The sequence below is a fragment of the Enhydra lutris genome, unplaced genomic scaffold, assembly GCF_002288905.1.
Source record: "Enhydra lutris kenyoni isolate GAN:26980312 unplaced genomic scaffold, ASM228890v2 scaffoldscaffold61, whole genome shotgun sequence".
In the NCBI taxonomy this organism is placed as follows: domain Eukaryota; kingdom Metazoa; phylum Chordata; class Mammalia; order Carnivora; family Mustelidae; genus Enhydra; species Enhydra lutris.
This window is the reverse complement of record NW_019154145.1, coordinates 10,285,677-10,298,910: the sequence shown is the minus strand read 5'-3', so window position 1 is coordinate 10,298,910 and position 13,234 is coordinate 10,285,677. Positions and strand designations below refer to the sequence as shown.

General features: G+C 40.3%; 1 protein-coding gene across 2 annotated transcripts in view; it reads left to right on the top strand.

Moving 5' to 3' along the window:
• Window positions 1-13,234, top strand: part of LOC111158619 (USP6 N-terminal like) — a 141,077-nt gene that overhangs the window by 62,545 nt on the left and 65,298 nt on the right. For both annotated transcript variants that reach the window (XM_022520758.1, XM_022520759.1), the window contains exons 4-5: window positions 1,567-1,606; window positions 12,826-12,906. In XM_022520758.1, the coding sequence (XP_022376466.1) occupies window positions 1,567-1,606; window positions 12,826-12,906 (121 nt within the window). The remainder of the gene's footprint in view (window positions 1-1,566; window positions 1,607-12,825; window positions 12,907-13,234) is intronic.

Sequence of the window (13,234 nt, the reverse complement as noted above, 5' to 3'; positions counted from 1 at the left end):
AGTATTGGTTTCTTAGCCTTTTCTCCATATGCCGCTCCACAAACCGAAGATCTTGTTCATCTTTGTTTGAACCCACAGGGCTAGAGAGATAGGATTGCACATCTCTGTATTAGGCTAAATGACTGTAACTAAGTGAAATGTTAGCTTCTTATCTCTGAAGTGAAGGGTTCAGACTATCTCTCTAAGATCTCCTTCGGCTGTTGGACTTTCTGTCAGTTCCATTGCTGTAGGTTGGTTTGTGGTTCACCTGAGGACTCTTCAAAGTAGCAGAAGAGTGCCTTCGAACATACGGGATTCTTGAATACTAATGTGCGTGGTATTATGTGGTTTAAGAGAAACTACGAGGATAATCTATATCATTGCCCAACCATCAGTATGACTGAGGTCACAGTTCAACACTCAGAACTTTGTTACAGATAGTGCATTGTTTTTCTGTTAATACAAGAGGCTCAAGATGTTTCAGGTTAGAGCTGATATCACAGTATTACTGTATGAGGAAATGAATTTGATCTTTTGTTGCATATTTAAAAATCTCTTCCCCATTGGAGTTTTGACAAATGTAGCTTTCCTGATGTATAGAATTAGATTTTCCTTTTTCATTCATTAATCTGTTGGAGGCTGTTTTATTTTCTTACACCATTCAAAAATATTTATTTATTTATTTATTTAAGATTTTTAATTTATTTATTTGAGACACAGAGAGAGCAGGAGTGGGGAAGAGAGGGAGAAGCAGACTCTCCCCCTTGAGCAGAGAGCCCTATGCAGGGCTTGATTCTAGGACCCTGGGATCATGACCCGAGCTGGAGGCAGACACTTAACTGACTGAGCCACGCAGGTGCCCCGATCCTTTTATCATTTTGTGAAAAGCAATCATTTGTTATAGGCCATAGTTTGAGCCATGGAGTGGAGGTGATGTTGTCAAGTAGAGGTTGGCAAACTATGACCACATCACAGTTAGCTCACCACCTGTTTTTGAAAATGTTTTGTGAGAATAAAACCGCACTTAGTATACTATTATCTGTCTGTGCAATACAACGTAACAGTTGAATAGTTAATGACAAAGACTATACGGTGCGCAAAGCCCATTGTATTTACTGTTTAAATATTTACCTTCCCAGAAGAAGGTTGCTGACTCCTGGTCTGTAGGAGTGTTGTCCAGTAGGACTTTTCCTGCAGTGGTGGGAATATTCTTTCTATATACACAGTGTTCAAAATGATAGCCTCTATCTGCATAACTGTCTTGCACTTGAACTGTGGCTGGGGTGAGACTGAAAAACTGAATTGTTATTTTTATTTAATTTGAACTTAACATTTAAGATTAAATAGCCACATGTGGCTGGAGAAGACTATCTTGGACAGTGTATATCTAGAGATTGGGGGATAGGGGACCTTGTGGGTTCAGGGTCACTAATTGTTTTATATTGAATTTGGTAGCATGGAAGCTTATGTAGTGTGATCCATTCTTGTGATGACGGTCATGTATATCATCTGTATCTATATGTATATAATATTTTAAAAGTTCACTATGATTTTAACTGTTTCACATCTACTGTTCTTCCTTTGCAGTGAGGAGGAGCTCCCGAATCACAACGCAGCTGTGGAACGCGTGAGTCCAGCTCTGCATGTTTTTATCATCACTGGTGAATTATGTTATCAGAGGATTAAAATCTCCACCTTTGTGACTTTGAGTGCCATGTTATGTAAATGGTGTGGCCATTTAAATTTGACCCAGAGTGTATCACTAAGAAAGTAATTAACAGTGAATCAATTTTAGGAGATTTTTTGGAATTTCTGGTAGATACTTGAAAGAAAGAAAGGTAGCAGTTCTCAGAGACTTGTTTGCTAGACAGTCTCAGTCTAGGAGTGCTTCGAATGTAGAGCCTTCGAAGAGCGCAGGTGCTTGGGGACCCTCCTCCCTCTGTTAGGTCAGACTCTCTGGGCAGGAGCCCAGGTAGGTCATTTGCGGAAAGCTTTGCAAGTGATTCTCATGTGCTCTGTAGCTAGTAAAGCAGGATTCTAGACCTGCAGCTGTTTGTAATAGAGCTATTCCATGAGCTTGTAACCAAATTTCCTATAAACAACAGAAGTTTGCTTTAGTCAGATAAGTCCATTAGCCTGTAAGGACTTTAAAAAATCTTATGTATAGTAAACTTGTCACTCTTCTTTTTTTTTTTTTTAAACTCAGTGTCCCCCTGTGTTCATTTTACTTGGCGAGGGAGCTTGTCCCATAGCTGTGTGTGCATGAGAACTAGGGATTGAATATTTTAAGGTTGGTCAGAATCTCCTTCCCTTTCTCTCTCTCTCTTTCTTTCTTTCTTTCTTTTTTTTTTTTTTCCTGTACTAAAAATGAATTGCAGAATGAAAGGCAGGCTACTGATTGGGATTATCTTTGGTTTGCTTATATTTGATCGGGGAAACAGGCTGAGTTTCAGATAATGGAGGTAAAGAATTAGAATGAGAATTCGGAAAACACTTTAGAAAAATCTTTCTGAAGTCAAAAATTTCTGAAAATAAGAAAATGAAGCATACCTTTAAGATGCAGACAGAATTGTCCTTTGAAATATATAAAGATCCTTACAGGTACTTCCTGCGGATGAATTCTCTTGTGTCTGCCTCGTCTTCTCCCTGTATCATAACCTTGATGTTCTGGCAGATGAGTTTCTTACAGTAGGTGCATCGAGTAGCAGCTGCGCATCAAGCAGTGGACTAGGTGCCGCCTAGAATACTGGGGCCAAAGAAGAGGTAGTTTCTGCCGTGGAGCCACTCACTGTTATCTGATGACTGGAGGAAGGTCAAGTGAGACACTGGGCGGGAGATTCTTGGTGGCCAGTATCAGTCCCATTTGAAATGGGAATCTGAGGATCTCTCCCCACTCTGTGACCGTTTTCTCTCTTGTCCGTGTCCTGACTTCACTTATCCTTGAACCTCACTGATACGACCACTGTTACGTTATCCCTCACCCAGCTCAAGTCTTCATTCCCTCTCTCCCCAGCTGAACTTCTGCTGTAGGTCCGTGTAATCACTCCCACGAACCTTTACTCCCTCGTCTCTGTTGCTTCCCCCGGACTAAAGTCCAGCCCTGATTCCGGCCAACTTGCACATTAGGAAAGCATGCTATTCCTAGTCAGGTTTTGCTCCTTTTCAGCTACTGGACCATTCTCTTTCCTCCTCAAACTTCCAGTACTTCCTTTGTCCTCTCAGCTCATCTTCTTGTATCTTATAAGAAAATAGAAGCAATCAGAGAGCTTCCACAGAGTTCCACAGCCACACCTACCCGCCTGTCTTCCTCTGCATAGAGGCTCTTGTCACTGGGAGTGATTAGACTTGTTCGCTGATGTCACTTGCGCTGTTCTTCTCCCCTCTCCAGAGGTCTTTCTCTTTCTGCTTGATGTTCCCGGCAGAGTAAAATTTCTTATTTCTCCTGTAAATGACACCCCAGTACCAGTCTTCTTTTGTCCCATTTCCTCCTCAGAACTACCCAGATTCTCTGTTGGTCTTACAGCAAAACTCCTTGAAAGAGGTGTCTATACCCTTTCTATTCCATTTCATTCCTGCTTTTCCTTCTTGCATCCATTCCTATCAGATTTTTAACTCCCACCCTTTCCCCAGCCCCCTCCTATCCTGTATTAGGGTCTCGAATTACCAACATACTGTGTCATCAAGTAGGCAGTTTTCAGTCTTCCTCTTGACCTGCCAGCAGCGTTTGATGTGGTTGGCTACGGTCTCATTCTTACACATTCTTTCTTCCCAGCCCTCAGACCCTCAGGCTCTCCGCTTGTTCTCAGTTTCCTCTGCTTGTTCCTTCTCATCTCCTAGATCTCTGTACTTTAAGGTACCCCAGGGCCCAGGCCTTGGAACTTCTCTTTTCTGTCTGTATTTTTTCCTTTTGGTCTCATCTCGTCCTTTGGTTTTAAATGCCGACCATATCTGTGGCTCCCTGAATCCCATACTTGTATATCCTTGCATATACATTTAAATGTCTACACTTAAATGTCTGACTTAATCTGTGCACTTAGATGTCTAACAAATGTCCAAACAGGAGTCTGGTATTTTCTTTAAATCCATTCTGTTAACACACTTCCCTGTGTCAATAAATGGGAGCTCCACTTTTTTGCTTGTTCAATCTAAAACTTCTAAGTTACCTTTGACTTTCTCTCTTTCATAGTCTGCATTTCATCAACGCTGTGAGCTCTTCCTTCAAGATGTATTCAGAATGTGATGACTTACCATCACCACTTCTGCCACCCTGTTCACTGTAACCTCTCTTCTGGAGTTTTCTGTCTTCCTGCTTCTGCTGTTGTCCCCCTTTCTCCACCATGATCTTCCTGTTCACCAACAGAGACAGTATGAGCCTGTTAAAATACGTAAGATCATGACACTCTGATTGGAACATTGTGTTGCCTCTCAGTCATATCCACAGTAAAACAGGAAGGCCTTAGAGTGGCCTTCAAAGTTCTTTATGACGTGGTCTTTGTTAAGGCTCTCATTTCCTCCTCACTGCCTTCTCTTCCTTATTCACTGGCCTCCATAGTGGTTCCAGAGCATGCCTGCCATATTGTTTCTTTGGCTGCTTCCTCTTCTGGGGTGCTTCCCTGCCTCACTGCCCATTAGCTATGAGATACATTCCATTTCCTTTGCTATTTTCTCACATGTCACCTTCAGAATAAGACTCTCTTCTGTGACCATCATATCTAAAATTGGGAACTCCCTCCCCCCACACATGCTAATTATCCCTCTCTTTCCCCTGTTTTTCTTTTTAGCACTTAACACTATTTCACATTTTAAATATGTTACTTATGTCTTTAATTTGTCTGTTTGCTCACTAAGATGTCATCTCTTTGTGGGGGTTATCTACTCTGTTCACTGCTGTACCCCCAGAACACAGAGCCCTGCATATAGTATATATGCTCAGTAAGTGATGGCCGAATGCATAATTCAGTGAACATATTGGCTGCTTTTTTTTTTTTTTTTAAAGATTTTATTTATTTATTTGACAGACAGAGATCACAAGTAGGCAGAGAAGCAGACAGATAGAGAGAGGTGGAAGCAGGCTCCCTGCAGAGCACAGAGCCCGATGTGGGGCTCGATCCCAGGACACTAGGACCATGACCTGAGCCGAAGGCAGAGGCTTTAACCCACTGAGCCACCCAGGTGCCCCTATTGGCTGTTTTTTAACACTAAATATGGTGACCTAAACACTTTTGAATATTACAATGGCATTTATTTGAGAAATTAGGGAGAGTAGAATTAGAAGGTATCCTTTAACAAAATAATATTCATGTTTGGCAAAACGAAATCTGGCAACTCAGTGTAGACTTCTCCCTTCGGTGCCTCTGCTTCTCTTTTTCTTTTGCATAGTTTTCTGGTGCAGAAAGTTCAGAAGTCTGGGAACTGGTGATACAGATGATTCAAGAAGGGTGACAGTGAGGGAAAGAAGAAATAGAAGACAAAAACTAGTGGAGGATGCATGCCTGAGGGAGGTTGTCTTTACATTTTTGTTTTTTAAGAGACTTGCCTGTAGAATAAAAGACCCACCCGGCGCAATTATGCTTATAATTAATTGGTGGTTTGCTTTAAAGAGTGTAATAGGAAGTCACTAAAAAAACCTGTGCATGCCCTAATAATTTAACATTAAGATGTGATTTTATATGCATTTGCCAGTCTTTTACTGAGAAAGATGCAGGATGCTGAGGCTGCTCATTGAGATTCCATTTATGCCTTTGGTATAAGTTTTGTCTAAAACTCTGCTCCTGTTACATGACCTGCCTTACATACTTTTGGTCTCTTTAGAGTGGAATGAGAACTTTAGACATATGCAAAGCAGTCTAAGACTGTAAACTTTTGAGTTTATCAGAATTTCCCCCAGTTTTTCTGGGTTAAGTTTAGTTCATTGTTTTTCAGTGACTGCCTAGCCCTAATAGCCAAGTCTGCAGTTTCCAGGAGGCTAATAAAAAATTCTGCATGTATTACTTCATTGAATAACATCAGTGGAAATAGTACCTTGCTGAATCCTACACGTGTTTATTTTATATATATATTTTTTAAAGATTTTATTTATTTATTTGACACACAGAGAGATCACAAGTAGGCAGAGAGGCAGGCAGAGAAAGAGGAAGAAGCAGGCTCCCTGCTGAGCAGAGAGCCCGATGTGGGGCTCGATCCCAGGACCCTGGGATCATGACCTGAGCCGAAGGCAGAGGCTTTAACCCACTGAGACACCCAGGCGCCCCCTACACGTGTTTATTAATCTTTACAAAGCATAGCCTTGAAGCATGCGCTTACTGCCACTTGGGAAGATTTGTACGCTAACACCTGGTCAAGTCATCATGGTTTTAGTTCCAGCTTCATCATGCATTATTTTGCCTAAGGCTGTTCTCCGTTTAAAATAGGGGTGGTAGTGGGCAGCCCCTCATAAGAGGATTCGTGTTGATGTTTGCACAGTGCTTTGGAGTCCCCCAAACAGGCATTTAAACAAATAAACAATTACACTTATTATATTTACTCAGCAGAGAACAATATTAATAATGGATTATATTGTTTCTTTGAGCTTATTGATGTTTTTAATAAAGAGGAAAGGGTATGTAAGGCTATGAATTTTCATGAATTCAGCTATTCCTCTATGTAATGCAGTATTTTGCATAGCTTATGGAATATTGGCGCCTATTCATATCTTTAAAAACTGTATCTTAATTTTATGTGGTGTGAAATCTTACTCAAAATACAGGACCAGTAGACATTTCAGTGTCGTTATTCTGTCAAAACGGGACTCTCCTTCCAGTACTTCTTGTCCTCTCCTGACCTCTGCTGGTGAGGTCTAGTTGTATGTGACTCCAGTCCGCTGTCCTCAGTCACTCGTCCTAATACTCAAACAGAGAGACAGGAAACGATCTGAAGACTTGAACCTTGGTAACTTTCCAAGATTTCTTATTTTAGAAGAGAAGGCTATTTACTATCCATCCATTTGTGGTGCGTATGTGTACTTGTGTATGTGTGTAGCCGTTACTCTCAGGGTTATTGATGTTGTCAGTGGTAGGAAAGCCTGTGGCTACGCAGGGGATATGTTAGTACCACGTGGATTCAGCAGTTTCTACGCACTTACTGTTCAGTTGGTCCTGCCTAGGGTGGGAAAAAACTGGAGATTGAGAAGCAGCAAAGGAGACATTGGTCTCAGTCAGTTTTAGTCCTTTATACCTTTCTTGCCTGAGCAGGAGGGGCCAGTCCAATTCAGAGGGGAATCGCTTAGGACAATCGGGTATCAGATTGCAAACTTCAAGTGGAAGTTTCGTCCTTTTCTGAAAACAGCTCATGGGAGGAAAAGTGCACAACAATATACCGTTTCCATAGTCAGTGGAGGTGACAGAGAGGTAGCAAAGGGAATATAGGATAGACACAAAGACCTCGGCATTATTTTCCTCTTGATATATGTTGTTTTTACATTCTTGGGAGAATAGAATTTTCCTATACTAATGTGTCTTCTATCTGCTTTTAACAGTTGTAATGATGAACTCACCTAGTACCCACATCTTAGTTTTTAAAAACCATTCCCCATTAAAAAGAACGACTGTTTCTTTTCTTTCTTCTTCTTCTTTTTTTTAAATAAGACTTTTATTTATTTGAGCGTGAGAGAGCGTACCAGCAGGGCGAGGGGCGAAGGGAGAGGGAGAAGTAGACTCCTTGCTGAGCAAGGAGCCCAATGTGGGGCTGTGTCCCAGGACCCCGGGATCATGACCTGAGCTGAAGGCAGACACTTAACTCACTGAACCACCCAGGCGCACTGAACCACTGTTTCTTAAAGAAGTGGCTGATCTAGGTTTAGCGTAGAAAAAGTAAAAAGTAAAGTGAACCTGATTATATTGTGCCACGTAGGGCTTGTCTAAAGGATCTACTTGAATTAAAGGAGGAAATCTCCAACCTGGAAAGAGGAAGTCCTGCCAAATTTGGGACAATTTGAGCTTCTAAAAGAATAATGACAATAGTGAATTTTAACACACTGAATGAAATAGTTCTTTTATACCATAGTGCTATTTGAAAGGGAGGAGGAGCTAGAAGGGAAAAACTTTGAAATAGAAAAGTATCAGTTAATAGTATAGAAGGAATCATCGGAAAAAAAAAAAAAAACCCACATCATTTTAGCACCATCAGAATCAGAATCTATTTAGGCAGAGATTATCAGTGGATGATAAGACCACAGACTTGTTAAGGACCAGGATGTTCACAGTCCCTCAAAGTGTGCTACACAGATTATAGTTGACCGTTGACCATACAGCAGAGTGACCCCTCATGAAGTTGGAAGTCCACATACAACTTTAGACTCCCCCAGATCTGATCATGGGTAACATGAACAGTCAATTAACTTAATCAATGTATTTAATATATTAATATATATTAATGTATTTTATATGCTCTTTGTGTTAAATACTATATTCTTACAATAAAGTAAGCTAGAGACAAGAAAATGTTTTAAGAACATCGTAAGGAAGAAAAAAGTACATTTACAGTCCCATGCTGTTGCCAGCATATAAGCGGACCCATGCAGTTCAGACCCGTGTTGTTCAAGGGGGAACTGTAGAAGTCTATGGTGTGCTGTTCTTCTGACCTTCTGTGGGTTTAAAGTATTTCAAAGTAAAAGTTAGGAGAAGTAAGATGTCTGTAGTTGAAGTCAACAGAGTTATCTACTATCAATTTTGTACGGACTTCTAACATTAGTAGTTCTGCCTTTTGGCAGTACTTTGAAAAGTATTGCCAATATGAAGGACTGATACCATTTTTACCGTTATGCTACATAAATGCTACATAAGAGAGACTATTATAGTTCATTTCTGGTTATTTCTCTATCACGGTGGTTGATAAATTGTTTATATTTATTTGACTTTTAAAGTAAAAGTGCCACTATTTTAGGTGATGAAATTAAAATAGGAGTATATGATATGATTCCTGTTCTCAAGGAGTTTATACTTGAATAATAATAATAATAACGATAAGATTTGGGCATTTAGGGCAACTAAAGCACAGCTGTTAGGTGTTAGAACAATAATCATAATAATTCTTATTTTGTAGACAAGACAACTAGGATATAGAGAGATTAAGTAACTTGCCCCAAATGAAAGATAGGAAGGGGCAGAATTAAGATTTGAATCCAGGCCAGCTGGGACCTTAGTCCATGTCATGAAATGCTGAGGAACAGTTAATTCTGGTTGGAGGATGGAAGCATTTGAGAAAGGTTCCAGACTTTTGACATCTGACTCGGTCTTGAGAGGATACATTTTACCTAAATGATGGTGGGGAAGAGCATCACTGGCAGACAAATAGCCAACTTTGGTTAAAGAGGCATGACATGAGATCATGTGCTGGGAGTGACAGGTATTTCAGAGTGGCCAGGTCATACAAGTAGCAAGAAGTAAAACTGGAAGGCGAATGGGACCATATTGTGAAGGGCCGTCCATGTAGAAGTTTGAACTTCATTTGTAGATAGTGAGTAGCCATTGAAGGGTTTTTAACCGTGACACATTCTAAAAGTTTTGGTAGACAGGATTGAAGACTATCAGGGCTGTGAGTAAGGAGTTAGTGCCTTCATCTAGGAGTTAGGATGCTGAACTAGGGTAGGGGGCGTGTTGAAAGCAAGAGACGGGGATGGGACCAGCAGAGTGTGGTTTGGGGAGTGGGATGGAAGGGAAGGGATGATGAAAACCAAGAAAAACTAGAACGTTTGATGGCCTTAGTAGGTAGTGATGCTGTTATTCATGTTGGGAAGAGCAGGGTGACAGCAGCATGGTCAGGGAAGTAGTTTTGGATATGTTGAGATGGAGTGTCTGCTGAGGTACGTCAAGATTCTCACTTGCTCTCTTATATTCTAGTTTGTCTTGATGTTACTGAGTCCACGACAAGATGGGGTTCCTTAGCCTGTTTAGAATTTCTAGAGCATTCAAGTTCCCATTTGTTACTTGTGATTTTAGTTACTTCTTACTTCAGAATAAGTTCTGGAACAGTTAGTTTTAGCATGTTTGGTGATAAAGTATATTTTATCCTCGAGTTAGAGATTCATGACTGGGGTAGGGGGACAGACACTTGCATTCAAGTCAGGTGTGGTTGAATTGATGGCATTAAGGAATTAACATTTAAACCTGATGGAACTGCTGATACGTAATTTTTAAGTCCTGCAGCTCGGAGCTTTTCCAAGATGTGTCTTTTTTTTTTTTTTTTTTCCCTTCCCTGTAGGGGAAAGAAAAGCATACTTTATTAATGGCTTTTAAAATTGTGTGTGTTTGTGTGTGTGTTTTGCCCTTGCATGTTAGTGTGTAGCATTTAACATTATGTATATGGTAAGAGTTGGAATACAGAATATGTCTTTAAAAAAAAGAATAACTATTTCTTAAAGTGATTCATTGATAACTCATAGTCACAAAAATGAAAGACAACAGGAGATCCGCGAGTTCTCAGCAGGGCTGTTCCTGGCAAGTGTGTGTTATTATACTCTTGGGTTGGCTTGAATTATTTGGTGTTTTCCTGTTGGAGGAGAAAGGGATTGTGCTTTGAAGAAGTCAGGGGAGGAAGTACAGAAGAGCAAAAAAAAATACTTAACTTAGATCAATCTTAATTTTTCACAGCTTGGCCTTCTCTAAAGTCACATTTAGCAGAAACATTAATTAGATTTCAGTGCCTCACCGAGCTTTACAATTAAACATATTTCTGGAACCATCTGCAACATTTTATCACTAATAATATAATGAAGAATATGCTTAGTCTTTTGAAATATGGGAATTATAGCAATATGTTTTGCTCACGAGTGATCATCTTTTATTATGAAAAACCCATCACAATTTTTAGAAAGAGTTAAGTAATTAAAGAGTTTAAAAAATATGCCTAGAAGTAAAATTCTCTAAAAATATTTTCATTTTTGGAAAATGAGGATCTTTTCCTAAAATCAGGATTTTCTTTGGGATTTTATGCTTCTTCTAAATCTAAAAACACTGTTGGTGGGCAAATGTCATCTGCCTGTGTGGGGCTGTGTTGAAGACCGTTGATAAGGAGCCATTGCTTTCATTGGAAACCTCAGTCACGTGACCTGTGCAGAGGCCACGTGGGAACAGGAGACCTCGCTGTGGTGGCTCATAGGGCAGGTCCTGAAGCCAAACTGCCTGGCTGTGACCCGCTCTTCGCACTTGAATTTACTACATAGGGGACTCTGAAAGCCAATAAGCCACCTTGTGCCTCTGTTTCCTTATTTGTAAAATAGAGATGATTGTATGTACTTCATAGGGTTGTAACGAGCACACTGTTTTGAGCATAAAGTAGATCTTCAGAACTGTTTTCTGTGCTGTCTAGTCTTTCATTTCCTTTGTTTTTGATTCATAGACCTATTTAGACTTACAGAGTCCTCCAGAAAAGAAAATGTGGGCATTGGGAATTAACAAAATAGCGGAATCTCAGCTCACTCATAAGAAACGATCACATTGGTCTCATTTCATGAAAATGAAATAGTTTGACCCTGCTCTGTGCCTGGCAGTGTTCCAGGGACTGGGGAAAACGCCCACATGTCTGTCTTCATGTGGCACCCAGGCCTTACGGGAGAATGCAGGTTAGGTGTGCGGCAGATGTGGGCACCCTAACTCGGAAGCCTGGTAGGAGACAGTCCTTCCACCTGGTCACAGACAGGTCACCGCCAACTTCCTGGCTGAGGAGGGTGTTTTCCCTGGTCTGAAAGGATGGAGTACAAATGTGCCTTCTGAGCGTTCAGGCTTTCATAGGGACAGAGGAGCTGTATATGCCCAGACCTTTTTCTAACCTTACTAATTAAACAAGTCACTTTACCACCTTAAGAGTGAATAAGAGATTGGATAGCAGGTCCAAATAATTAGGAAAAAAAATTCCTTCTCCTGGAAGCCAAAGAAGGAAGGAAGAAGCATTTTCTGTACCACCATCCCTGTACCCCAGCTTTGCTCCAGTTCCAGTCTGGTGTGACATCCAAGACCCCTGCCTACATTTCCAGCCCCATCTTCTGATGCTTCCTTTTTTAGACCTTTAGAACTACTGTAGGCCGCCCATGGTGCCGTACTGTCTCAGAACATTTATCCATGCTTCATGGAATATTCGGTCCCGCGTTGCACGTGATAAAAATTCTAATACTCTTTCAGCAAACCACAGTTCTTCATTTAGGGCTTATCTTCTTTAACATCCCTCACTGGATTTGACTACTTCTTGCATTGTGACCTTGTGGTCACCTTTTCTGACTGTGTGTTGTCATACCTGTCACAGTACCATCAATGTCAAAGACAGTTGCCCTGAACTTTATTCGGGACAGCAACTCTTACTTACTTTGGATAAATTTTTCACAACATTTTGCTAGGTAGATATCACTTGCTCCACAAAACAAACACCCAGCTCTCCTTTAAAGAATCATCTCCATCACTGAAAACATTAAGATGGTAGAATTTAGGAAAATGTCAGAGAATGGAATTTTAAGTTGTTTTTTTTTTGTTGCTGCATAAAAAATATTGCACAATATTTTAGAACTTCCTTTTGGTTTAATTTTGTAGAATACATGGGGTTTTCAGTGATTAGTTTAAAAGCATTAGAAAATTTAAACAATTCCTTTCTCTTTACCTGTCCCATTGGAGCATCTCCCATATATCTTAACTTCGGCTGTGGAATACTATTGCTACAACTATAATCACTTATCTGCCTTTTTAAAGTTAGATAGTGTATTTGCAATCCAAGTGCTTAACTGTTTTAGTAGGTTTTTTTAAGCAGCATTTTCTTTGACCTTTTTTTTGTACTTTGTAAGTATGAAGCCTCAAACAGTAACAATGAATCTCAATTTTATTTTAGCAAAAGCAACTGGAAATTGAAAGAACTACTAAGTGGTTGAAAATGCTAAAAGGATGGGAAAAATACAAGAACACCGAAAAGGTAATTAAAATAATGTTACTTCTCTCTGAAACTGCACAAATTCAATGTGGATTGTCCCAATAAAAGTTTCTTTTAAATTATAGAAGTATTCGTGTTCATATTCCTTCTAAAACTTTCAGTAGAATTTAATTTAGTGGGATGCCTCAAATTAGGAGTCATTACGTTGTAACAGAATATCCAGGTCAGATCGGTTTCAGCACTTTAGAGGATGTCCCTGCTAGTCCGGAGGTAGATGGTTTCAGGAGTGATTCGCTTCAGACGCTCCATCATGTTGCCTGTGACGTTGTGTCACTCCCTCTCTCTTCTCTGCCTTCTCCAGTGCCAGCTT